This window comes from Emydura macquarii, unplaced genomic scaffold (genome assembly GCF_026122565.2).
Source record: "Emydura macquarii macquarii isolate MOO-44397 ecotype Brisbane River unplaced genomic scaffold, CSIRO-AGI_Emac_v2 contig_2473, whole genome shotgun sequence".
NCBI lineage: Eukaryota > Metazoa > Chordata > Testudines > Chelidae > Emydura > Emydura macquarii.
Genome location: NW_027132610.1, coordinates 20,295,694 through 20,323,081, shown reverse-complemented (window position 1 = coordinate 20,323,081; position 27,388 = coordinate 20,295,694). Strand labels below are relative to the sequence as shown.

The following is a 27,388-nucleotide window of genomic DNA, read 5'->3' as shown; positions in this document are numbered from 1 at the left end:
GATGTGAAAAAACCCACGTGAAACCCAAACATCTTCAGCGGTGCAGGTGACTCCAGTCCCTTCCCCTGCTACCACTCAGCTTTCTGTCTCATTTCTCCAGCAGTCTCCCCGAAGACAGACGAGAGGATCTGAATGTCTAATGCACCAAACTGGTAGGAAAACTTATTGACCAAAAGGAGCAACAGCTGTTGGGCCTCTGGGGGCGGCAGCCGCCAGGAGAGCCCCAGCCCATGAATTTCCCATACAGATCATCCTTAAGGCGACAGTCAGGGAGAGACCCAGACCAGAGTTAGCGGGAAAGCTCAGGCTTAGGCAGGCAGCTGCTCCACACTAGGACGCCCACCCACCCAGCCAGCCCACCATCCAGACCAGAGGCAACAGCTCCACTACTGGCTAGGAGAAGCGGGTGAGCTCATTGGCTAGTTTGCCAGCCTCTGTTGCCAAGACTCCGCACGCCCCTTCCGAGTTTTTTCAGCCTCGTTTTGGTGGGCAGGTCCCGCCCCTTTTCGATGCGCTCTATCTGAGAGCGCTGTGCTGGGAAGTGACGCGTATGCTCCGCCCTGAGGGCGGGGCGGACGTGACGTGTTTTCCCGCGGTTTGAGCGGACGCGGTTGGGAGCCGGTTTGTCCGTTTCCCTTCCTCCCCTCCCCTCCGCCCCGGCGGACAGTTAAACTTCGGACCCAACAGTTCCGGCTCCGGGCGCCCGACATGCCGCCCAAGCCCCCCCGCAAGGGGGGAGCCGCCGCCAAGGGCCAACGAGTCAGCCCGGACCGCGGCACTGGCGGTACCTCACCGCCTCCGCCTGCTGCTGCCGCCAGGTGAGAGCCGCAGCTTCACTCTCCCTGCCTGCCGCCTCCTCCGCCGCTTCTCCAGCCCCCTCTTCCCGCTGCTCCGGGCAGGTCCCGGGTGAGGCGGTGGCTGCGGGATGAGGGCAGCTTTGTTGGGACAGACGTGGAAGTGCTGGCCGCTTGGTGAGCCTCCCCGGGGATGAGTGAGAGCCGCGCCGGCCCTGCCTCTGCCCCGACGGAGGGGAGCGGAGCGGAGCTCGCCGTGTCCCGGGCCTCGAGCAGAGGCCCGGCTCCCGCGGCGGTGACGGCTGACGCGGTGCTCAGCGCTGCTGACGACGGGGCCGTAGGGTCCCGGCGCTCGCGTGGGCGGAGGTCGCCCCGGCTGTATAAACAGTGCGCCGGTGTCTGCTGCAGCCGTCAAACGGACAGTGTCCTCCAGGTGGGCGGTTACCTCAGGCTCGCTGATGCTGCAGGTGTCAGCTCTGGCCAGCTGAACACCCACCTCACCTTAGTGAAAGGTAACGGCGAAGCCCTGGCTCTGACTGGAGGCACCGGCCCTGATAAAGCGTTAAGCTATTCACGCTGATGTAACCTGAGTGTTGGCCTGTTAGCAGTTAAGAGATTCAGGCAGGGCAAACCCAGAATATAAGACTGGGTCCTACTTGGGTTCCTGGTCACTTCCTGTGCTTTGGCCCCCACGGTTCCCAAGGACAGCTCCAGTGGGCTTGCCTTTCATTTGTATTGTAGGGGGAGGAGTATAGTCGTTTTAAAAAGACAAAAGGTTTTATGTGTTTGGGCCTGGAAAGTTGCTTTTTTCTCTGCTATAGGTAGCTGACATACAGGTATCTAGAATTCCAGGATTGTATTAGTTTTGATTTGAAGTTCTAATGTGAGATCAGTTCCTGAGCCTTAAATCTTACTTCTTGTTAGGGCTATTCCAATCTTGATCACTAGTTTTAGACTGACATTCCTACAGTCCATTCCTGGGCTCTTGGGGATATAAGTGACTTCCAGGTTTGAGTCATGTAGGTATTGTGATACATTAAAACGATTAAATATCTTCTGGATGCATATGGTAACTTTTCAGCTTTTTTGCAGGCTGCTCAGCAGAATGGGCATTCTATCTAGTGATGTCTTGTATCTAATATTTTATGCTTTGTGTTAGCTTAGGGTTAGCTTGCCATTATTATAGTCACTGCTTTCCATTATATTCTGCAGTAATGCAAGGAACCTACAGGCCTATAAACTGTAAGACATTAGCTTCAGCAAGTTAACCTAAGGCTTAAGGCCTGTGTACTTTGAACATACCCAACATGGTAAAGGAAGCCAGCAATGTATAACCTTTCTGCCTTACACAGGAATTATCAAAACAAAGTGTAGCAGCCTTGCTACCCACACACAACATGAACCATAATTATTGTTGATGAATTCCAGAGGGGTAGCCATGTTAGTCTGTTTGTTTTTTAGGAAAACAGTGAGAGTCCTGTGGCACCTTCAAGACTAAAATGTATTTGGGCATAAACTAATAATATTTTATAAATATACATTTATAAATAACAATTATTGTTGCAGGTCTTAAGATCAAATACTTATCTCTTGCAGTTTTCCCTTTACGTTTCCCTAAATATATAAAGCATGTGTTAATATTTTTCTCTTTAACCCACTTGTGTTTGTCTTTAGGGTCAAAAGACACAAGAAAAACATCCTGGGCTCATAACTAAACCATTAAACTTCTTTTATAAGCAAACCAAGGTGTAAAACCAGGACAATTAATAATTTCAACCCTTAGGTTTCCTGAACCTACTCTGAACAACAATGTTTAATCCATTGGTGGTGTAGTTTGTTGGTATGTTAAAATTGCTTACTTGTAAGTTACGTGTTTTCTGTCACATGACTAGATTGTAATTTTTCATACTTTTGGGAAGTTTTTGTTGCAACAATGATATTTTTGTACACAAGGGAGTGAGTGATAAAAATATTAATAGTAAAACATTTTTCTTTGTGGTACCACACTACTTCCATATTATAATTAGAGTTTAACCCCCATGGATATGTCTCTCTAAGACACCAATGGTGGTTCAGTCTTTGCAAAAGTCCGTCATAAATATAGGTGTGTTTGTCAATGAACAATTTAATTATAACAAATTTGTGTGTGTGTGTAATTTTTATTTGGAGTGTGTGGCAATGTGGCCAGTTGTTTGGCAAAACCTAAATTGAAATTCAGAACTTGAGTGAGAAAACCACAATAATGTTGTAGAATTCTACAATATTAATAGCTATATTACAGCTACAATGTTTTATAATGTAATATATATATTGTTTGGGTCTCATAATCAAACAATGAAAATACAAAATCAAGTTCTAGCTGAAGTAACATAGTGTTGGGATAATCATCAAGAGTATCACTCTAACAAGGGGGGGAGTATATGTCTGTGCTGTAATGAAGTCTTGTTAATTTGTTTTGTTTAAGGATAGTTTAATGTATTGAACTATCAAATAAAAAGCTAATAAATGCCCATAACATCAAAAGTCCCACAATGTTGTACCAAGAAAGGAACATGTCTTTACGGGTACTCAGCAATAATACAAAATCCTTAAAGGAGAATGAGGCCAAACTGGCTCGTAACACTATGTAGCTGACAGCATTTTTCCTCCTCTGCAGCAGACTTAATGTCTTGACAATTGGTTTGGGGAGGCACCTGGCCAATTAAATGCAAACTCTCAATCTCCGGTATTTGTACCATGTGAAGGAAGCTGAGAACAGACTTTGGCATAAACCTCCAAATGGTATCTCTAACTCTGTGGTAATTGTGTTCTGAAGCCTTCAGCAGCACCCTGGTGCAAGGACACCCTTTGGTGCACTGGTATCATCTTCAAAGCAATATAATCTCATCCCTAGATGACAGTATACAGAATTTGGGAAAAACCTAAACGTGGATTGTATTGAGTTTATTGCCTAAACCTACATGAGGGTTGACAAGAAGCTGGATATGAGTCAACAGCGTCCCTTTATTGCCAAGAAGGTTAACGTCGTATTGGGCTGCATTAGTCGGAGCATTGCCAGCAGCTCAAGGGAAGTGATTATTCCTCTCTATTCGGGATTGGTGAGGCCATACTTGCAGTATTGTGTCCAGCTTTGGGCCCCCCATTACAGGAGGGATGTGGACAAATTGGAGAATTCAGCGGAGGGCAATGAAAATGATTAGGGGGCTGGGGCACATGACTTATGAGGAGAGGTTGAGGGAACTAGGCTTGGTTAGCCTGCAGAAGAGAAGAATGGGGGGCGGGGGGATTTTGATAGCGGCCTTCAACTACCTAAAGTGGGGGTTCCAGGTAGGCGGGAGGTAGGCTGTTCTCAGTAGTGGCAGATGACAGAACAAGGAGCAATGGTCTCAAGTTGCAGTGGGGGAGGGGAGGTCTATGTTGGATATTTGGAAAAGCTTTTTCACTAGGAGGGTGGTGAAGCACTGGAATGGGTTACTGAGGGAGGTGGTGGAATCTCCATCCTTGGAGGTCTTTAAGGCCCGGCTTGACACAACCCTGGCTGGGATGATTTAGTTGGGGTTGGCCCTGCTTTGAGCAGGGGGTTGAGCTAGATGACCTCCTGAGGTCCCTTCCAACCTTAAAATTCTAAGATTCTATGAGCAGATGGTGTCAGTGATATATTGAAATATATGTCTAAAAGGAGCATATTGTAAATGGCATACCAGGTGAAAGTGCGACCCTCAGCTATGAGCTAGTGAATGTAACTGTGTCATCTTTAGTAACCTGAAAAAAAGTCTGTCTTCTAATCAGTAACTCCAAAGTAGCTACATCTACTAGGAGTAGCAATGGGTACAATATGGCATAAGTCAGTTTGGCATACTGTATACACATAATGCTATCCAATAACTTTAAAATTAAAAAGTCACGTTTAATCAAGGATTAGCAGTAGTTGAATTGTATTGTTAAAAACTGTTATTAAAAGAGGAAATGCCACTTGTTTAATTCTTGTCAAAAGTGCCGCTGAACCAATTCATGTATGGGGTCTGTAACACTGCACCGTAATGAAAACTTTTGTTTTGCCATGATGTACTTAGTTAAATCTCATGTGTCTGGTCCACAGCCTCTTTGCCTGTGTGCAATCCAGGTGAGAATGTGTTTGGTTACTTGGCAGTTACCCACTCAGTAGGTCATCTTAAAAACTGTCTACAATAAATGCGTCAATGTACCTCCTCTGGTAGTTTATCACCTAAATGGGAAAATTCCACTAATGGCCTGTTGCTCTGAAAAGAGGTATCAGTACATTGACAAATACAATATGTTTGAAGTGGACATGCCATTGTATGGCCAGAAGGAAGGTGCCGACAAAATCCATCGTCGTTGTTGGTAGCCTGCCAGGTTAACCAGGTCAGAGGCTCTCATAAGAAGGTGACGTATAGTGTAACCAAGTCAGAGATACATTTTCATTTTAAACTTACCAGTTACATATAGATCAGACTAACTGTCTTTTTCACCCTCTCTCCTAGGGTTGAGTTTGGAGAAACTGACTTTGTTGCACTTTGTGATACTCTAAGAGTATCAGACCATATAAGAGCAAATGCTTGGAAGACCTATGAAAAAGTGTCATCTGCTGATGGAAGTCTAGTGAGTACTTGGTGTAGTTAATGCTCACATTGATATTTGATTCCAAATATTGAACTCTGTAGCTGTGCTTAGCTTGACATGTTGCCTTAGCCCACCAAGAAGGAAATTGGTAACTATTGCAAATTATTTGAAAATGATATGCTTCAGTGTTATCATTCTGATGCAGGTTTATAACAAGATCAAAAAGTATGAAGGTTGCTGTATACATATCTGTATAAATTAATTTGCATAACCTAACCTTTGTTCTATATAGTCCAATAAATGTACTGATTTCAAAAAAACGGATTTCACATTCACTGTAAAAGTACTGGTTTAACTAACAATGTGACCAGACAACTCTCCAGACTGCCAGTTACTTCATATAATATTGAGTCAATTTTATATGGCTTTTGTCTTGTGTGACTTTTTTTCTCAACCATAGTGTATGAGGACCTAGTCAGGGGATAAAAACAGTAAGAGTAGTCCTGATTTAAAGACAAAAACAGTAGGAATAGTACTAACAAAGGAAAGTACCTTTTTTGATAAAATACAGCCTTTCAAATTTCATTACAAGTTAATGTTGGTACTGTATCTAATCATGGCTGAGGAGGCACTTTCATTCAAAGCTCCTGTCTTCTGGCTTTTATAAGTAGGTGTTAAAAATCATTGGCTCTCAGAGCTGAGAATTTAATACTGCTGATCCAAGGTACTGATTTAGTGTTCTTTCTTAAATCACCAGGGCCAGAAGGAATGCTATTTGCCACTGGAGATCTGGTAAATCCATTTTTCCAGAGAGTAGCATGTAGTTTTAGTAAATTATTGAGTCTAGATCTTAAAACTGCAATCACAGACATCTGTGAATGGAGGTGGATGTCGAAAAACTTTTTTGATGAATGGCTTCAGATATAGCAGTGGAGTAGCAGAGAATGCTTCTAGTCTAGGTGGGTGGGGAGAGAGGAAGTGGGCTTTCTAAATTTCATGTACATGTCAGTAGCTTTTCTTTTCTAGGAGCTGCTATCGAAGGTCCAGGGACGGCATCCTGGTAGGAATGCTAGAACCTTTCCCTTCACAGTAGTGGGGAATTCAGAAACTGGATGGGCTTCTCACAAGGTGATGCTCCTGGGCCTTGCTGGAGTATGTGACCAATGTTCTCAAACTTTACAAATCCTGACCTAATTGAAAATAAAACTGCTTTATTTGGTTAACATTTAGCAACTCAAAATAAAAATCCCTCTCCCAGCAAAGTCTGAGACTTTTTTTCCCCTAGGCTTGAAGTCTTAAGCAGTTCCTCTGTCCACACTTAAGAACCACCAATATCAAATGGAAAAGACAAGTTTTTTGTCCTCATCCCATCTAATTAAGTAGGGAAGATCTAGTCTTTCGATATGCCATCCAGACTTTGTAGAAGACCAGCTTCTAAAAAACTAAGTTTCTGGTTATAAAATCTTCCAGTTGTCAATCAGCACAGTACTGTTCCAGAGTCTGTACAGTGGGTGAGCCAATAGATCTGATGTAAACACCTATCCATCTCAGTGTGGACCAAATAGTTAATTCTGACCTTTTAAAATTGTTGGGGTTTCTTTTTTTTTTTCACATCAGTTCAGCAGAGATGTATGGCATATGTGTCCATGCTTTTTGCATATAGTAGTAGATGTAGATGGGTCATGGAGACAGATACTCAAAACCTTTTTTATAGCAGTAATCTTTATTCCTGATTCAAGTCATATCTAGTTTAAAACTGTTCCCTGCCTTGCTTGTGACCCTGCTATTCAGGTCCTTAGAAGATCTTGCCAAGGCCCTCCAGCAGTAAAGGAAAATATTAGATTTTTTTTTTTTTTTGTGTGCTGGGGTGCAGAGGGGAGAGGTTGTTAATAACAAAATACAAAACCAACCCTTTCCTGGAAAATGTAAGGCAGCGTTTATATGTCAAAGTAGTAGTATAGGACCTACTTTGCTTTGTAATCTTCCTTGTACTCTTATCACACCTAATTGTATAGCTAAGCTAAACTTGAATCCTTCCCCATAAATCAAGCTTTCCAACCCTTTGTTTGCTTTTAATTTCCTCTGTGGTACTGAAATGCTCAAATACTGGTGCCGAACAGAATTCTTGAGGCTTTCTCATTAATGCCTTATGAAGGATGTGTCTGCCTTATCGCAGACCAGGAAGTAGGAGCTCAGAATAGCACTGACATGGCCAATTTCACCTCAGATGCTCACATCAGACTGTAGTAGGAAGAATCCAAATATTGAAAAATGGGGGATGGGGACTCATGAGTTTGCCTTTTTTGGTGTGTTTAACCAGCTCTCTTACTAAATAGGATTTTATACCACAATGATGAACTTGGTGTCTTGCACATTTAAAAAAAAAATCATGTAGGCTATCAGTCCTACAGATGGAAGTTTTTCAAGTCTTTCAGCATTACTGCTTTGCAAGTATCTGAGAACAAAGATGTAGTCTGGATTACTTGTTTTAATTCTCATGACAAAAGTTCCAACAATACTCAATGTTCTACTCATAATAAACTGTCCCTGCCTGATGTGCTTAATTTAAGACAGATGGTGTATAAAAGGCAGGTGGAAGCCAGGGTGAACATCTTTATTTTCATAACCTAATAGTCTCTCACTGTTATGTCATCACTGGTGTTTGCATCATTTCACAACTCGGTGATCTGGAGGGTTGGTTGGTCACATGATGCTGGTTCTCATTTCCGTGTGCTAAATAGAGATAAAAATTGAAATATATTAAATGCTAGTTATATAGGCAATTGCTGCAGCAGCCATAGGGATGTTATGCAATTGTGAAAGGGAGAGGAGGAGGCGGCCCTAAGAAAATCTCCATTAAGTTGCAGGACACAGTATAAAAGTTCAAAAAAATTTGGATTAGCAAATTGTCGCCTTGCTCCTTACAGCTGCTCTTTCTTTGTGTTGCCAACTCCTTTTTCTTCAATGAAAGGATGTTCTATAATTAAAGATCTTTAAATTCAGTCTCAAATTTAGTGTTTCAGTAGTTTCCAAAGGCCCTGATTGGGGGACCTATTATTCTAGGCGCTGTACAAACCCACAGAAAGATGCAGTTCTTGCACTAGTGAGTCTGCAATATAATCCCTGATATACTCTTATTCCCTTGTTGAAGGGAGAGGTGAGGCAGTCCCTAAATACTTACTTAGGAATAATATAGGATTTTTGTTTTAACTATTAGTTTTTCTTCCATAATAGAAATAAACCAAAGAAAAGAAATGAGACACAAATTTGCAATCCCAAATGCATGAAGTAATCAGAGAAAAAATCTCCGTTTTTTCATTTTGACATGAATAAACACTTTTGTCTTGAGAGAGCAGCATATTAAGATGGCATGAACTGAAAGAATAATTTCTAATCAATATACACTGTGGAGGCACAATTCTTACTACATAGTCAAAAGTACTTTATAAGGATTTTACTGATTTGCTTATCAATGACTTTTCTATTGGGGAGCATTCAATGAAGGATAGCCATGTTGTAAGATTATTTAAAAAAAAAAAAGTATTAATTGTTAGGGCTAAAAGTGATATTGACAGTTAATGCTCAACACTGATCTTAAATCTGAAGTGAGTGAGCTCTAGGTAATACCAGCTGCCTATGCCTTAGTAATAAATTCCTTGTGCTTTGTACCAGTAACATAACACCATTAAGAGGCACAATCACTGAGACTCCAGTCAGAGGCATTGACAGTGGATGAGAGTTTGGAATGGGAATTACTCTGCAAGGAGTAGATTTCACAATCATTAGTGGGCTAAAGTTAAGAAAATCAACTTAAAATAAGCTTCAGCTTCTAAATAGAACCTGTCAGAGTAAAAGCCTAAGTTTAACTATGGAGGTGAATACTAGCAACATACTAGTCCAGGTGGAGGGTAATCAGTCTATTGCATAATGAGGAAAACATACAACTATTTGGGGGGGAGGGGTGCGTGTACATGCGCACACCAGTGAAGCACCTCATGACTCTCAGAATAAAAGTATAGTATCTTGATGCTAGAGGTGCAGAAGGACAGTTGTAGACATTATGTAGGATATTGTACAGCACGTCCACCTCAGGACTAGCTGCCCCACTCTCCATTCAGGGAATTTGTTTTTATGATGGGAGAGAACCATGGTGAAACAGAAGGACAAACTTCCTTAGGTTACTAGAGGCTGGTTTAAACCAGAGAGTTTTGTCAACAAAAGTCAGCTTTTTCAGCCAAGCCATGAAATTGGCAAGGAGGAAGGAGGGAGGTGCTCGGTGTCTCAGCTCCCCGCACTGCCCCTCTTAGGTCGGTGGAAGTGCTCCTGGTGAGGACACACTCGACCAACCCAAGGAGAGTAGTGTGGACATCAGTCACAGCAGTAATTACTATAGTAATTTTGAGTGTAGACAAAATCTACAACAAACCCACCTTCTGATAGAGGTAGAGAAATCTCCTCATCCTTTACTCCCTAAAGTCACCCTAGGAGAAGATTGTCTGTAGATGCTTTGTGTCTGAGGGGAGATTCAATCACTATGGATCTCAGTAGCTAGATACGTGGTGCCAATGAATTGTCTGGCTTGCCTACTAGGTTTGAAGACTGCTAGAAATGAAAAGCTAAAATACTTCAGGTAAAACACATTCATCAAGTCTCCTGTCTAATTAGTGAGGTCTTAACATCAGTATCGAAAGTCAGATATAATTTCATGACCTAACCTATAAAGTTTTGACCAATGCAACCAAACCAGTCTGAATGGACTAAAAATAATTGTAGTGACTAAACAGCAGTGTAGGTCTTGTAAGGATTGATGAAACTCTGAATTCAACTGACCTGTTGGCATCAAGATGAGCAGAGACTCTTCCTGAGTGAAGATGTTGAACAGCTAGCTGCTGGAAGGTTTGGAACAGGAACTTAAATGACCTTGTTTGTTGATGGCATTGAATGTCTTATTTGCAGAATCATCGTGTCTGTTGTGCATTTGCACTCTACTAGTGTATTTCAATGGCATCTGATTTTTTTTTTTTTTTGAGAACCCATTTTCTGTGCTTCTAGAAACAATTCTTGCTTCAGTCCAGCTACTTAAAACATATCCTTTGAGAAAAGTTCTTCAGAAGAATTAATCTTCAGTCCATTCCACTGTTTTTCCTACAATTTCCTTAGACAGAAATTCATACACTGGTAATTACTGAGTACGAATCATCCATTTGAAACAATGATCAATATCTTTCAAATTTCAACTAATGAGAAACAGCTGTTAATAAAGTCTAATATGAAAACTGAAAAATAGAGAATCCCTTTTATAGAGAATCTTAGATTTTATATTCACTTTCCAGCTTCTACCTTCCAGCAAGCCAAGTCCCTTAACAGTTTCCAACCCCACCCACTCCCATCTTATCAATAAATATATTATTTTTACCTCCTTATTCCTCTTCCTCACACCACCAGTAATTCCATCCAATTTCCTTTCTTCTCCAGGGAGCTTAAATTCATAGATATGCTAGACACTTAAAAATTATGGTCTTAATAAAGACACTGGATTTATGTCCTGTTACAATTTGTAATCCATTAACCACTTTTTTCCCTATGACAACGGGTGTGTTAATGGGCCACTTTACCTTGAATGGTCAGTCCCTGGGCTTAGAACAGGAGTTCTCAAGCTGGGGCGGGGAGAGGATCAGTGTCCTTTTGGGGGGTCCACGGGCCTTTTCAGGGGAGCCACATGGTCTGCGGCGGAAGCCTAGTGCCCTCTGCAGGGCTAAAGCCCAGAGCCGTAGGACTGCAACCCAGAGCCTTCAGCAACCCCATAGGGCAGGAGCTGGGAGCCGCTTGGCATGTGCCCTGAGCTCTGGTGCCCCTCAAAGGGCTGGAGTTGAGAAGGCATTGTCCCCTCCTGCCCCCCCCCCCCCTCTCCAATTGCAGTGCTATAACCAGAGCGCAGCAGCAGTCCTTGGGACAGCTCCACAAGCACCTCCTCCCTTCTTCTCTGATCCATTGGACCAATAAGATATTATCTCACACACCTTGTCTTTCTAGGCTTCTAGATAGTTCTATAACTTGCTTATTACTTAGTTAGACGGGGCTTTGTGATCCAGCAAGTTCCAAATCTTTCTTTAAATGTTGATGAGATTACTTTAAAAGTATGGCAGATTATACCCCAGTTTGATTTCAGTGCTAGTTTTAATATACTGTCTTCTCATCTGTGTGTTTCTTGAGACAACTGGAAGCATGCACATTTCTAAATAGATTTTTATTTTTAATAAAAACTTGGTTACAGTTAGACTCAAAACAAGTAATTGTATAAAGATTTGTGGGTAGTTTACTGGCTTTATCTAAGTTTAGGTATATGGCAAAATGTCTACTGAAACTTGTTCACTGATATTGGATCAAATATAGTACTACCTTGTTTGAAGGAAATTCCTCATTCTCCCTGTGGTTTCAACTTCCTCCATATCTTCTTTGATGTCATGAAATCTTAATTTATTTCTGTTCTTGGTTTATTTTTTTGATGGTTTTGCTCTGCTTGAAGCTATTCTCCTTAACTCTAAACTGCTAAATACATGTTCAGAATTATCCAAACTAAGGTTCAAATTACCAGTTGCTTTCTCATTCTCTTTTTTGATTTACCATTCTGGAAACTCATGAAGCAAAATACCCAAGGTTTCTTGTCTGCTATTTAAGTGCCTTAATGGCCTATAAAACTGTGGGGAGAATTCTGACAGTGATACCACTTCACGATAGTCTATCTAGGTACTGTGGGAAAGAACCAACAAGGAGGAAGATGTGCTATTTGTTTCCATTCCAAAACCATCTGTTTTGGACGCCATGTAACTTTTTCTGGTACTCTAATTTAGTAGGGGTTTTCTCTATGTAGGGAGGAAATAATAAAGCGTCTTGGGAATCAGTGTTTGATTTATTAAAGGAAATAAATTTAGGACCTCTTCATTGACAGCCATCTTTGCATTTCTTTTTATGCTGCCCTTTGTTTAAGGGCTACTCTTCTTCTCCCTCTCCTTCCTCCCCTCAAAAAAAAACCCTTTCTATATTTCAAGTCTCTTCTTAAGAATCTCTTTTGCCATGATGCCTACGTTACACTGCCAGCCTTCCCTGCCTAGGACGACGACTCCTCTTTCAAAGTCCTTTTGTCTGCCAGACAACTCAGGTGTTCATCTGGTTGGGAGTGTGGAGTCAAGTGTTGATTGATGATGTCACTCTGATCCTTTTATAGTCTGTTTCAGCTTTCTAGAACAGTCTATGCATGTGATGTGGTGGCTGCTTCCCATTGGTCAAGCAATCCCAATGCAAATATGCTTCCTACAGTGTAGTCTTCACTGTAAACAATTCTTGTTATAGTGGAATTTATTCTTGAATGGGTGAGAGATGGCCATTAATGCTGTCTGGTCACTCCATTGTTGTGCCTGAAAGGCTGTTTGTGGGAGTTTCCCACCTTGCAACGTGTTCTAGTAGCATTTATAACAATATTTTTATAACTTCACATATTATGGTAGCACATACAGTCCAACATGATATTAATGTTTAACAGATCAAGACTTTTAAAATAATACCAAACAAGGCATACTTAGTACAGAACATATTGTAATTGATGAGGATGGGGTTTTTGGGGTGTTTTCAGATACAGGGTGTCACAATGTCCAACTACTAAGCAGAATTGGCTGCATAATCACATTGTGCACCCTCTTTCCACACAAGTCTAATTGTATATTTCCTTGATTTATGAGTTTGCATCAGCCTTTTTAAAGACTTTTTTTTGTTTTTGTTTTAAACAATGATTATAGTCTGATCTTAGGGCAGATTACAGCTTTCATCTGTAATTCTTGAGGCACTTAAAGTGTTAATGTTATGAAAAATGTATTGTTTATGCACAACAGAAGCACATCACTTTATTTTTCTGTAGAAACATCATCATTCCCATTCTGAGGCTATGTTGAAGTTTACAGGGAAAACTAAGCTTGCATTGCAGGAATGAGTATTGGAATGCCTTTGCACTTTCATCTAGCAGATGTAAATATTTGGACTTCCTGAATTGTCAAGTAACTAGAAGTCATAGCTTTAGGTGTTTCCTGGCATTCTGTACATAATATTCAGGTCACAATTCAAAATAAGCTAAAACTGCTTCCTTTCTTCCACTAGGTGGGTAGTGAAAAGAAAAAGGAAATGTGGGGGATCTGTCTCTTTTCTGCAGCAGTTGACCTGGATGAGATGACATTCACTTTTATGGAGCTTCTGAAAACTATAGGTGTGAGGTAGGTTTTGCTGTGTGAATTGAAACGCCTGCATTAAGCTGGGGGCAGGCAACATTTTTTGGGTAGGATTACCAAGATTCTTGTTTCTATCAAACTGGATCTTTGTATGTATGACTTACTAAACCAAGGCAACCATGGAAGGGTTTATCATTTTGATCCAGGCATAAATCACACTGAACCTCTAGCTTTCCCCTTTTCACCAACAACGTGAAATTCAAGTTTTAAATGCATGAATCTGAAAAATCTCACTTAAGCTTTGAACAGCTTCCTAACACACTGCTCAACTTTAATGATCCAGCACCAGCTTAAACCGTGCACCTTTCTACTTGCTTTACAGCTGAGGATAGGTGAGTTACGGCATTGCTCCTGCAGTTCCTCAACAAATCTTCAATTATATTTGAACTCCTGCTAACTTCTTTAGGACCTGTGGCTTATGAAATCAATATAGCAAAAATTTATTTTAAATCTATCATATGGATAGCAACTCTAGAGTGTGCATGATTATCTTCTTTTGGGGGATGAATTAGATTTGTAATAAATCACTTTTCCATAGGCAAAGCATGTATATATTATTAGTCTAGTGGACTGTTCTTGTACTCTGGAGCATTTTACTTAGTTCCGCTCTCCTGAGCATCATAGTCTTCTTCAGAAAGTCTGTAATATCCCTAAGGACATGGGGAAATATATTAGCATTTTATTTATAAATATGTAACAATTCAGTGTCTTGAGTCAAAATATTTTGGAACACATGGAAAAATACTTTTAAAAAAATCCTTAAACGTAACTTCTTCTCTGGATAATTGTCCACACAGATTCCACTCTTGGTGTGAACAAAATGGGATTATTTTTGGCTAGCAGTGTCAGTTAGGGCTATGCCAGTGCCCTTATGCCTTCCATCAGAGGGCATAAAAGGTGGAGTGGTCTTACGTGCCCTTCATTTCTTCTTTCTAGACATTGCTGCAAGACGAAATCCTTGGCAGTGTTTGCTTTTCTTAATCATTGTGTGATTTATCTTAACTTGTTAGAATTAATATAGTATATAATTAGAAGTTTGTTTAGAGTTCCTTTTGCTGGCATAATTTTTTTTTTTTTTTTTTTAAAGTAGTGTATCTAGGCTAACAAATAAAGCTTCTACCCTCCACCTCCTACATGGTCCTAGGATCATAGCAGAGGCTAAGTTTCCAGGGTTTAATACCTGTTCCTCATGTGATTCTGCTATACCAATGAGCACTCTTGGTATTCCAGGATGTTGTGTGTTTTCTCCAAGCACATCTAGACAGGGAGGGAAGCAATGCTGAAACTCTCCTACTGCAGAAGTTGTTGCAGAACTCCTCAAATGGAGATCTTCAGAGAAACGTCAACCTGAAAGTCAGTCCACCTTATTCAGCACCCCAGCATTCCAAGATATCTAGGAGTGATTCTGGATTGTATCCTCACATACTGCCAATATGTGACAGAGACCACTGCCAAGATAAAGGGTAGGAACAATATAAACCATAAACTAGGTGGAACCACTTGGGGAGCAGAAACTTTCACCTTGCAGATAGTCTTCTTGGCAGCTGAATATTGCATGCCAGTATGAGCAAGGTAATGTATGTATGAAAGTTGTTGATGTGCAATTGGACACTGCTATGGGAATTGACTTCAGCACTCTTGTGACAACCCAGACAGTCTGGTTTCCTGTCCTCATTCATATCTTACCCACATTCCTCCAAAGAAATTCAGCAATAGTATGAGAAGACGACTGTGCATAAACAAACTTGCCAACTTCTGCCCTTGAAATGCTGCCTTAAGTCCGATTCAGGTTAGCAGCCAAAACTCATAAAACCTCAGAACTGTCAACAAAAAAACAATGTGGAGGCTGTGAGGAAAATAGCAGGATTAAGAATCTGGTCACTGAACCTACAGACCAACCATCTGGTTAAACCATGATATGACATGGATCACAGCAAACAACATTAGAACATCACATGGGCATTGCAGTCGTCTACTACGCTAATGGAAAATGAAGGATGGTTTGATATACAAATGTGGAGAAGACATCCAAACCATAAAACATCTAGTGAGCTGCTTTAAGATCCTTCTCCCAAGGGACAGTTTTAATTCATTCCATGTTACTGGAAGCCATAGAGTGGATGACAAACCCGGACATTGACTTTTAATGCTGCTTTTCAAGTTGCCATACAAAACAAGCGCCCCCATGAAATCTGGTTTTGCTCAGAGTGACTTCCCCTCAGAGGCCTCATTCCTCCACTAGTACGTTGGTATAGATGTCACTGAGACAGGAAGGAGCATGACACCAAAAACTAGCCTGTATGCAGGCTGCCTTCCTCAGCACCTAGCAGGAGGCAGAATTCACCATGACTTGCCCCAGACTCAGTCAGCGAAGGGTCTTACGACTGAGAAGACCTATTCTAGTACTTCAATACTAATGTATAAGGCAGCTCAGGTGGTACCTTGCAAGCCTAAGGACCACATGACCCCCACAGTCCTATCGTGGCACCAGTAACTCTATATCCAGCACCTCCTCATCTACTATGTACTTGTGATGGATACCATCATCAACCCCAATATAAATTACCTCCTTGTACCCACGATGTTGGTGCAGACCTCCTTGGCACACAAGTAATACACATTACTGAATTATTTATCTCGTGTACAGTCAGGGTACACTAATACAACTGACTCTTCCCTAGAGGAGGGACATTCCTTTTTTTCATTTCCCCTTAATTCATCATGGAATCATCCCCTACTTGTCCTCCATCTTCCCATGGGGTAGCTCAGTGGGAGTCAGGGAGAGATTTCAGGGAACAGTGAATGAGGGGAGTTACAAAGAGATCAGGACCATACAGAGATTACCACATCTGAGATCCCCCAAGGCACCTTCCACAGCAGTATCCATATGTGCCTTGGCAACACTGGACCCCGTGGCATGTTCAACCCTACTCCAGAAAACCAGCATCCTCAGTTGTGTCCAGTCCTAGGTCTCCTTCCCTGAACAGACCAGTTCAGTCTCCAGAGAAACTCGGTTTCATTCATGGCTGCTGCAGGGGCAAGAGAAAGAGATTCAAGAAGAACAGCATTCTCAGGGTAGGAGCACCCAGTCCTGGCTTCAGTAATCTCTTCTTTGGGGAAGTGGTGAACTCACCTACACCAGCTGCTGCAGATGAATTTGCAGTTTTCTAAGACTTGATAAAACACATGGCAAAAACAGAGAGATTCCCCTTGACAATACAAGAGAAACACACATTCTTGGACATAGTTCAATCTGCAACTCCAGGGAGATTACCATGCTGATAAACGATGGTCTGTTGGGACCTGTTGAAAACATTTGCCACACATCTGCATTGACTTCACGTCTGAGGGTGGGCAAAAGATAAGTCCTTGCAAAAGGGTTTGAATATTTTTTTGCCAACATCTTGCTCTTGGCTCTCTCTGTGCACACAGCGTAAGAGAGAACAAAGCATCAAGGTCCTCTGAAATCCACTCCCAGAGAAGAGGATTTAAAAAAAACTGGATCTTTTTGACTGGTAGGTCTACTTATCTGCAAGCTTGCAGATAAGGGTTGCAAACTAAGCTTTGCTCTCAATGATTTCTTCAACGGGGACAAACTAACTTTGTGGATAAGGTACTCAGGAAGAATTGAAAGCCCTCCTGGCTGAGGGCCAATTGATTGCTAGAATATCTTTGTAGGCTGCACTGGACACATCTGACAAGGTAGTGCACGCAGTTGCCAGAAGGAGACTATCCTAGCTGCAGTCTGCAGGAATCCCTAGGAAGTCCCAAGAAATAACTGAGGATCTCTCATTTCAGAGTTATAACCTCTTTAGCAGTGGCACTGATGAGACACACTATGTCCTGAAAGATTCCAGGTCAACTTTTCATTCCTTGGGGCTGCCTTCCAACTCCAAAAAAGAAAGTAGAAAACACATCAGCTGTATTTCAAGCAGTGCTCCTTCACTCAGTCTTATGGTCAGCCACCTAAGATCTTCTGAGCCACTGAGGAAGAGGTATATATTTCACTAGAGGCAACCCTCTGCTCTTCAGGAGCTTTGAAAAGGCAACACATTTGACACCAACACTGGAAACTTAGTTGGCCTGTCACAGGATCTTTTTTATTCTACCATGGCAACTATCTCTCATTTTCAAGAATGTTGGGGTGTGATTAGCATGAACCAGTGGGTCCTCGATCATAATCCAGGACTATCCTTCCAGTTTTAGTCCCTTCCAACCAACTTCCTCTCAATCCACATGCCTCTTCAACAACTCTCTTCACAGGAAACTGTTGAAGCAGGAGGTAGATTCTTTTTTTCAACTGGCAGCAGCGGAGGAAGTGCTGCTGGAGTTCAGAGGTTATCCTTTTTATTCCCACTACCACTTTTTTCACAGAGGATGAGTCTCCAACCCCCTCGTCTTCATCATCACCTCACCACCTTCATCCTCAGTTTCAAATTCAGAATGGTAACCTGAGATTCTATAATCAGTTTACTAAATCCTGTGGACTGGTTTGCAACTTTTGACCTGCCAGATGCCTATTTTCACATCTCCTTACATCCAGCTCACAGAAAATACCTCAGATTCATGGTAGGAACATCATGCTATCGGTATTGAGTCCTTCCTTTTGACCTCTTCCCTAACTCCAACAGTTTTCATCGCTATCAAGCTGATGGACTAATTCAAGGAGAACGACCATAACAGGTGACTAATTTGGTGCAGACAATTCTAAAACATCTTACGTTACTGGGTTTCAATGTCAGAAACTAGAACGAAGTACAGTTCAGAGCAACAATATTAGATTTCACATCACTGGGGGGCCTGATTTCCACAGCAACAGTGTCAGACCTTCTCAGTCAAACTTCACACTTGTCTAAAAACACCAGCGAGATTTTCATACTTGTATGCTTTGCAGTATGCACTTACATCACACGGAATGCCACAGTTCACCTTTGATCCATGCAAAAGTGGTGACATCGGTATATCTACTTAGCAGATGCCACATGGAGAACTGTAATGTCTGGGGTCAGGTGGGATAAAGGGGGATCCAGATCAGTAGTCAGAGTTCATGCAAGATGTTGGAATTATTATTTATGCAGTGTATTACCATGACACTAATTTAACCATAAATTCCTTTATTAAATCTAAAGGCTGAATAATATTTATACAATTGCTCTAACCATGCCTAAATAATAAGTAATTTACTAGATCCAAACAGTAATAAAACATGTAATTATTTGATCAAATACTTATATAAATAGACTACACCTGAGGTGCTTAGACCCATATTGGTTGGCTCTAGCTTGGTCAGGCAAGTATTAGCAATGAACCTTTTAAGAGAGTACTTTTTAAACTCTTTAACAAGCAAGTGAAGTCCTTGCCAATTACTGACTTCAGCTAAAAAACAATTTGAGACAGTTCCACTTTATTTCCAGTTTCAATCCAGATAAAATTTGCGGCAGAACCTCAGAGTTACAAACTGACCATTCAACCAAGTACTTCATTTGGAACCAATCAGGCAGCAGCAGAGACCACTCCCCCCTTCCCCCCATCCCCCCCAAACAAACAAAAAAAAGGCAAATACATTATAGTACTGTTAAATGTAAACTACTAAAAAGATTTGACCAAGGTAAGGAAACTGTTTCTGTGCTTGGTCCATTTAAGTTAATATGGTTAAAAGCAGCATGTTTCTTCTGCATAGTAAAGTTTCAAAGCTGTATTAAGACAATGCTTAGTTGTAAGCTTTGGAAAGAACAGCCATAACGTTTTGTTCAGAGTTACAAACAACTGCTATTCCCACGGTGTTTGTAACTGAGGTTCTGCTGTACAACCTCCTTTCTGTCCATGGCCTTTCCTCATCTCTTCCCCTCCTCCTTGCTGACCAACAGTTCTTCCTTCACACCTGGGTTCACATAGGCTCTAACTTTTGATAACACTAGTATATGGTGCCAAGGTCCATGTTGACTCCTTTTAAGACAGATTCTCTGTCTTATTTAAAACCATTTGCAGTCACCCATATTGGTCAGGGACATTCTCTTTAGAAACTTATTTTATTTATTTATTTTTTTTAAACCAGGCATTCTTCCTACTGTATTCCTTCTGGCTTTAACTTGTTGTTTTCAAGTCTTTTATTCACAACATATTTCTTTAACCAAAATTAAGCTAACTTTAATTCTCTGATTTTTATATTTATTCTACACAAGAGATATGATAGCCAAAGATCCAATCTAAGGGAAAGGTACACTGAGGCAGCTGGTGGGGTTGTGTGAGGCAGCAAGGAAGGATTGGGTGGGGTGGCAAGACTGAGTCAGAGGGTCTGAGTAGCAAGGGGTAATGGCTTGTTGGTCAGATGAGGCCAGGAAAGAAGCAGGCAGTTTTGTGTGTGGTCACCAGCCAATAAGGAAGCAGGTCATGAAACCCTGGAAGCTGACCCATTCGAGTCTGTGAATTCATTGGTAATTTGATGAGTTGGTATGTGGCATGATAGCCAGGGCTTCTTCCCAGGAAGCCAATGAGCTTGTCTTTGAGACTGGGGTTTGTGACCAGGTTTGTGACCCCCTAGAATTCCTCTCTTTGTTAAAGTGGGTGAACAGAGCAATTTCAGTGTGGAGTGGGATTTCCCTAATCTATGTATCTACTTCCAAAAACCCTGGTAATAGGTTTCTTCATTTGTGAGTGATAGAGCTTATCTGGATCAACTGGAAATTCAGGGACTGTGGTCTCCTTAGAAAGTCTGCTTGCACATAAACATTTCAGGTTCAGGGCAATCCGCCTAGCATGAGAAGGCTTTCCTACACCTTCAGGAAACAGCAAGTCAAGTGCTGGCTGACAGCACTAGGGCACTGCACTTACCTTTACAGGCAAGAGGGTTCAAGATCATCCCCACACTGTCAGGAAGTTGAACACCTGTGTGTGGTGCATTCTTCACCAGAGCATACCAGTAACTCAGATACCTGCTGCATTGGGGACACATATCCAGGCTTCCGTTCGGCGCCTTCCTCATTTTCTGGACACCAGGACTCGTGTGCCTTTCCATAGATACTCATGACAGTTAGGACAAACAACTTAATTAGTTCTGAGAGAGCTTGACAAATTTATGAGTGTGATTGTATTATAGGGTTGCTTGTGATGGTAAGAGGCATGGCTCAGTGGCCTTGGGCCTCACTTCTGTTTTATGTCTTTGAAACATGCTTTTGGGGATACCCAGACTTATGAGCTGCTGTGTTCTTTCTGATTCAGCAAGAGTGAGTTTTGCTGATGATCAGACTACCAGCTTTCTGCCACACCAGTCTGCCTTCTTCACCAGCAAACTCCTCAAGGCTCTCCCTGCCCAGACCTTGCCTTGCAGGTAACAGTCAATGAACTCTAGCTCCTCAGAGATGTTTCTCTGTAATGCATAGCCCCTACCACTGTGTATTCACAGAAGATGTTAAGTTTGCTGAGCTGTTTTAAATTAATAAATTGTGGTGTATTTTAACTGGAATAAATATCCTTTTTCCTTCAAACACAGCACTGAATTAGTTTATGGTAAAAATAAAACAAGTTTATTAACAAAAGAGCCTGGATTAAGTAATACCAAGTAAAGGAGATACAGGGTAGAAATTATTACAAGCTAAAATGAAAACATGCATCTAAAAATGTAAAACTTAATCTAGCAAGATACTTAGTTCAAGATGCTTTCTCTCCCCACCCCCTATCTCCTTTCCAGCTTTTTACTGGCCAGGACCCATCACAGAGATTAAATCACTTTGGTTTCTTTGTCTTCTTAAGGTGAAGGATCAAGATGGAGTGTCTGTATCTTATATTCCCAAGGAGATGTCTTTGTTTAAAGTCAGAAAGGCCTCTTGGGAATTCAATCTCCTGTGGGGTGCAGGAGCCATTTGAATTCTCCATCTCTCAAGTTCAGACTGAGGATAACCCCTGCTGGTTTAGCTTGATACCTTTGCTTGCAGTTAATATGTAAATTGAGGTAAACCCACATTTCTTTGGCTATCACTTTTTACCTAGGCTTGGCTGCCTGGTCTTAAACTGTGTTCTAGTAACATCATACAGAGGGAATCAACTTCAAATATAACATGAACACCTGCATTTTATAATTATATTAATAACAAACATGTTAGTTTTCATATACCTCACAAGGCATATTTTATACAAATATTGCAGTAGTGTGTAAGGTGTGAATATAGGGGTGTATAGGGTGTCTTATGTTCCTAAATGCTCATGCTTCAGGATTTCAGCCGGCCACCTGCAGGGGTCAGAAGGGATTTCCGTCCCTCTAGTTTTTTTAATATCTTTCTGTTGAAGCATCAGAGATGGCCATGGCTAGAGATGGGACATGGGACAGGGCCAGTGCTCTGAGGTGGTACTGAGCATCCTTTCTCTCAGGTGCTTGGCTGGCTGACTCTTGCTCACATGCTCAGAGTCTGTTTGCCATATATGGGGTTGGGAAGGAATTTTTGTCTAAGTCAAATAGGCAGTGACCTTGGTGTGTGTTTGCCTTCCTCTGCAGTGTGCTGATGCAGGTCGCTTGCCAGGATCATCTGGGTATATCTCACTTAATAATGTCCCTTCCATTGTGGAGGGCCTCAGGTACTGTTGCTTCTTGGTCCCTCCTGTTCTCTACTTGGGTCACATAATAATTCAGTCTCCTGTGAGCTGTAATATTGTGTAGTTTTGGTTGTTGGGTTTAGTGTGCAGGTGCTGGGTGGTGTTGATGGTCTGTGGTATACGGGAAATCAGACTAGATAATCTGGTGGTTCCTTCTGGCCTTACCCTCTGAAGGTCCTGAGGCAAGGAGGTAGGGTGTTTCATGGTCATCTCAGCTTGAGTCAGGCAATTCTGGTATCAGATTTATCCGACCAACACAGACCCCAGTCACCTTACTCATTTCACCTGACAGTCTCTTAGAACAATGACCCAACATCTTTACACCTGATGGCCTGACTGCTGGCTGAATGAAGTATACTGAAAGAAGCTGCTCAGCTGAGGTTCAGAACATTATACTCCAGAACAGGAAACCTTCAACCAAAGTGACTTACAGAACTAAATTAGAAGAGATTTTTTCCATCAGGATATCTCAGCACCACCTTTCATCACTGACCTCTCCAATTTCAACAACACTGGGCAACTTGCTTGAAGGCAATTTGGGCTCTTCATCAGCTCAATAAGGATTCATTTGGCAGAAATATCTGCAAGTCCTCTTATCCAGAGCCTCACTGTCTTCACATCCTACAGTAACAAAATTCCTGAGGGACTCATGCATGTATTATGCCCCCCTCCAGTTTGGGTGCTGCCTCTGTCCTTAGACCTGAATATAGGACTAGCAGTGTTGATGTGTTCCATCTTTGAGCTGAATATAGACCTGAATATAGACCTGAATATAGGACTAACAGTGTTGATGGGTTCCATCTTTGAGCTCCCTTTACCACCCCTCAATGAAAACTGCTTTTCCTGTGGACATTACAGTAGGCAGGAGTGATTCAGGTTTGCAAGTCAGGTCCCCTGCATATGGAATTTCAGAATGATGTGGTTACCCTTAGACCTCATCCAAAGTTCCTGCTCAAGGTAGTCTCAAACTTCTGTATAAATTGGTGTGTTCACCAAGTGGCTTTCTTTCCAAAGCTTCACATGCCAGACAGTGCGATTTAGATAAAACAAAATTGTTCAGGAACACACACAGGCTATTCATCACATTTGACAGTCAAAGGGCAACATTCACTCAGAGGTTATCCAGGTGAGTTTTTGACTGCGTAAGAAATTATCATTTAGTGTGCAAAGACCTTCTGGCCATATTAGAGTTAATTTTATTAGGGGTCAAGCAGCCTTGGCTGCCTGTTCGGATAGCTTCCATACTTGAGATGAGTACAGCAGCAATGTGGAGCTTGGTCCACAAGTTTACTCCTCACTATTTCCAATTTCTATTATCAGAGCACCAGGAAGTCCTAGTGCAGACCTCCAGATTGGATATCATTTCAGTAGGGCTGTCCTGCATTATTAGTTAAAAAGGACACTGTCACTGGGTGGCTTACCCCTTTAAGTGGAAGGTTGTACAGTGCACCTGTGACTCATCAGCTGCCTCATAAATGTGCTTGAAAGAGAGTATTTGGGTCCTGGTGGGTGGAGGGAGAGCAGCTAGGAAGGGTCACTCAGGACAGGGACAAAGGGCAGGTGTGAGGGTTATCTGGGAGTCAGGAGACTGGAAGAGGTCTCTGGGGAAAGTTGTAGAGAACTGAAAGCTGGCCCTCCCTCGAAAGAGGGAGAAATGGCAAGGAAGTCGGTGCAGGAGCTAGCTTGCTGACCTTCCTGAATCAGAGAGCACTGGCCAAAGAAGGCCAGAAAGGGCTTGAAGGCTTAGGGCATCAGAAGGAGAGCCTACTGGCTCTCTGAGCTGGAGAGCTGAAACCCGAGGGTCAAGGAGGGCTGAAGATGGGGTGAGGCATGGTTAAGGCCCCAGAGCAATATTTGGGTGTGAGGCATCGTGAGAGATGCTGGAGCTGTACTAAGATACAGATCATGGTGAGAGACATAGGGGCTGTTTGTTGATGGAATGGTGGTGAGTTGGTTAGTTATGGTTTGTGGCATGGAATTTGCTTTTGTGATAAATTAACCCTGCAAGGGAGTGTATGTATTCTTGGAACACTTTTGTATATTTTTGGGAATCAGTGAAGAGGAAACAGAGGCAGATGTATGGGTCGTGCTCTGACATTCCATAGGATGGCACTCCAGGCAGAGCTGCCTTGTGATAGATTCCTTATACCCATCTGCAGGCAAATAGACAACTGTTTGTTAATCACAAAGAGTTGACTCTGTATGGACAATCAGAGAGCAGATACTTACCCTACAGTACCGTTGGTTCTTCAGGATACATTGCACACACTGATTCCACGACATGCTCTCCTTCCCCACTGATGCAGAGTCTCTACTCCTATAGGACTCTTCTTTGCAGAGAAACTGAGGCAAGGTTGGGCCCACTCTGCTCTTTATATCCTGGGGAGAGGGACAAATGAGGGCACAAAACATTCAGTCGTGGCCCCATTGGACACTACTAGCTAAAAAGACCTTCTTGAGCATGTGAAGTATGTGCACCAAGAAAGGAATCTGTGTGTACAACACTTCTCAAAGAGCCAGTTACCTTAAGGTAATTGTTTTTTGTTTGTTTTTGTTTTAAAGAAACAGATCTCATAATCTCTCATCTGTCTTCCTCCTTGCAGTGTGTGTACATTTTTTCAGTTGCTGGAAGAAATCGATGTTAACATGGATACCATAAGCACTAAAGTTGATGGTAATGTATCAAGATTGAAGAAGAAGTATGATGTATTACTTGCACTATATCACAAGTTTGAAAGGTAAAATGTATAACTTTTTTATTTGAACAGATTCATTTTTAGCTGACATTTATTTTTATTTCTAAAACCTATGTACTAGAAGTGCCCCTCCTAAACTTCAGGCGTATTTCCCAGTATCTGAAAATCAGTTACACAGAAACACTATAATGTTTACCCCATAACTATTATTCTGCATTATGGGACAATTCCTTTGTTGCTTCTGTTTCTATTATTTGTACTATGGTAACACCAGGGGCCTCCAGTCTCATTCTTTTAGGCATGGTACAAATATGACAAAGAGACTGGCCCTGAAAAGCTCACCACCTAAATAATTCCATTCAGCTTGCAACCCATCCTCTCCACAAAAGCCTGAGAAAAATGAGCACATCTGAAATTCGTTTTCAGTGTCTGTGTATGTCTCTCTCTCCTGGGCTGTGGTTGGGTGGAAATGCAGTCCAGAGTGAAGGGACTAATGGAGAATGGTCTACTAGCAGCTCCCTTCCTTGTGTATTAAGGGTGAGCCATCTTGAGTGCCTCACCTAGTCACAAGTACAGTGATATGACACAAGGAAATTGACAATCTTGCATAACCCTAACCCAAAATGAATTAACAAAGTGGTGGTGGGGTGTGTGTGTGTGTGTGGGGGGGGGGTCGGTCGGTCGGGGGAGAGGGGAACACTGAAAGTGAATCGGTTGGATTTAAAACTTAGGTACAGTATTGATATTTCTCCAGGGATAGAAATATAGGCAATTTGCTATTCTTGAGTTCACTGGGACAGGGATGAACTGTCGTAGTTGTCAAATATTTTTGGTCCTTTGACGTGTTAGTGTGTACCTCATTCCAGTACCTCAGACTCTCCTAGAATGCTCCTAAATTCCTTTCTGACTGCAGTCAGCAGTGAGAGGTACTTCACAGCACAGAGCATCAATGGAAGAGGGCCACAAGGCTCATGGCATTGGCAGAGATGCTACAGTGCTAAAGTATTTTTCAGCTTTGTGACATTGAACTACTATGGTCTCTTGGGACATTTTTTGGTGATGCATTGATACAAGACCCTAAAGCATCCCTGTAGGATGATTGTGAAGGTGTATTGTATGGGTATAGTCAGCCATTGGGACATAAGGAACCAAACCAAGAATAGAGACGGCCACTGAATAGCCATAAGTGATTACAGTCTTCTATTTTTGGTGATGTACATTTCAGGTTTGTTAGCTCTGAATTCAAACATACTACTAAGATGGCTGTCTACAAGCTGACTTTTAGTTCCTGTCCAGTGTTCGTTCTCTCTCTCTCTTCCTCTTCTCCCTACCTCATATTTCTCCTCCCAAGTTCAGCAACTATTCCTCTCATCTAATCAAATTATTTTCAGTTGCTTAGCAACAATCCAGGTTTTGCTGCTGCACATCTTGTTGATATCCCCTTCCCCCTCAATTGCCTAAAGGGACAAGGTAGATTTGGTTTCCTGAATGGGTAATATTAATTCTTTAAATCTAATCCAGTTTATCATTGCATTGATGGTCAATATGGAAGATGGAAAGTGCTAAGAAAGTCCTAAATATTTTTTCTCAAACCTACCATAGGTCTTTTCTGAAATATAAAAATGTTACTTATTTAACTTTTTCTTTTTAATCTTGCCCCTGAATATTTGTCTGGTGTCTTTCCCCACCCATTTGCCATTTTTTTTTCTCCTTTCTCCCTCATATGATTTTTTTTTTCTGTAAAATGTTTGTTCATTTTCATTACAAAAGAAGGGAGAGTGAGGCAAATTACAAAGATAAAGTTTAAAACAGTATTGCCAACTTCAAGCATTAAAAAATTTGAGTCTGACTTAATCCTTCACCAAAGGACTTCACCAGATTCCTTCACCAAATAGTTGCTGAACCAACAAGAAGGGATGCCATTTTAGATTTGGTATTGGTGAGTAGTGAGGACCTTTGGAGAAGAACTGGTTGTATGGGACAACCTTGGTTTGAGCAACCATGAGCTAATTCAGTTCAAACTAAATGGAAGGATAAACAAAAATAGATCTGTGACTAGAATTTAAAAGGGCTAACTTTAAAAAAATTAAGGGAATTAGTTAGGGAAGTGGACTGGACTGAAGAACTCTTGGATCTAAAGGCAGAGGAGGCTTGGAATTACTTCACGTCAAAGTTGCAGGAACTATCTGAAGCCTGCATTCCAAGGAAGGGGAAAAAATTGATAGGCAAGAATTGTAGACCAAGCTGGATGAACAAGCATCTCAACAGGTGATGAAGAGAAAGCAGAAAGCCTACAAAGAATGGAAGATGGGAGGGATCAGCAAGGATAGCTACCTCTTGGAGGTCAGAACATGTAGAGATAAAGTGAGAAATGCCAAAAGTCAAGTAGAGTTGGACCTAGCACAGGAAATTAAAACCAATAGTAAAAGATTCTATAGCCATATAAATAGGAAGA

The 27,388-nt window shown here is 41.7% G+C and overlaps 1 protein-coding gene across 3 annotated transcripts in view; it reads left to right on the top strand.

The window, feature by feature from the left end:
• Positions 1-485: 485 nt before the first annotated feature.
• Positions 486-27,388, top strand: part of RB1 (RB transcriptional corepressor 1) — a 137,046-nt gene continuing 110,143 nt past the window's right edge. For 2 of the 3 annotated variants that reach the window (XM_067563115.1, XM_067563113.1), the window contains exons 1-4: positions 486-818; positions 5,297-5,414; positions 13,524-13,636; positions 24,841-24,975. In XM_067563115.1, the coding sequence (XP_067419216.1) occupies positions 709-818; positions 5,297-5,414; positions 13,524-13,636; positions 24,841-24,975 (476 nt within the window). In that variant the 5' untranslated portion in view covers positions 486-708. Of the gene's footprint in view, positions 819-5,294; positions 5,415-13,523; positions 13,637-24,840; positions 24,976-27,388 lie in introns of all 3 variants that reach the window. The other variant, XM_067563114.1, reaches the window with a different exon arrangement.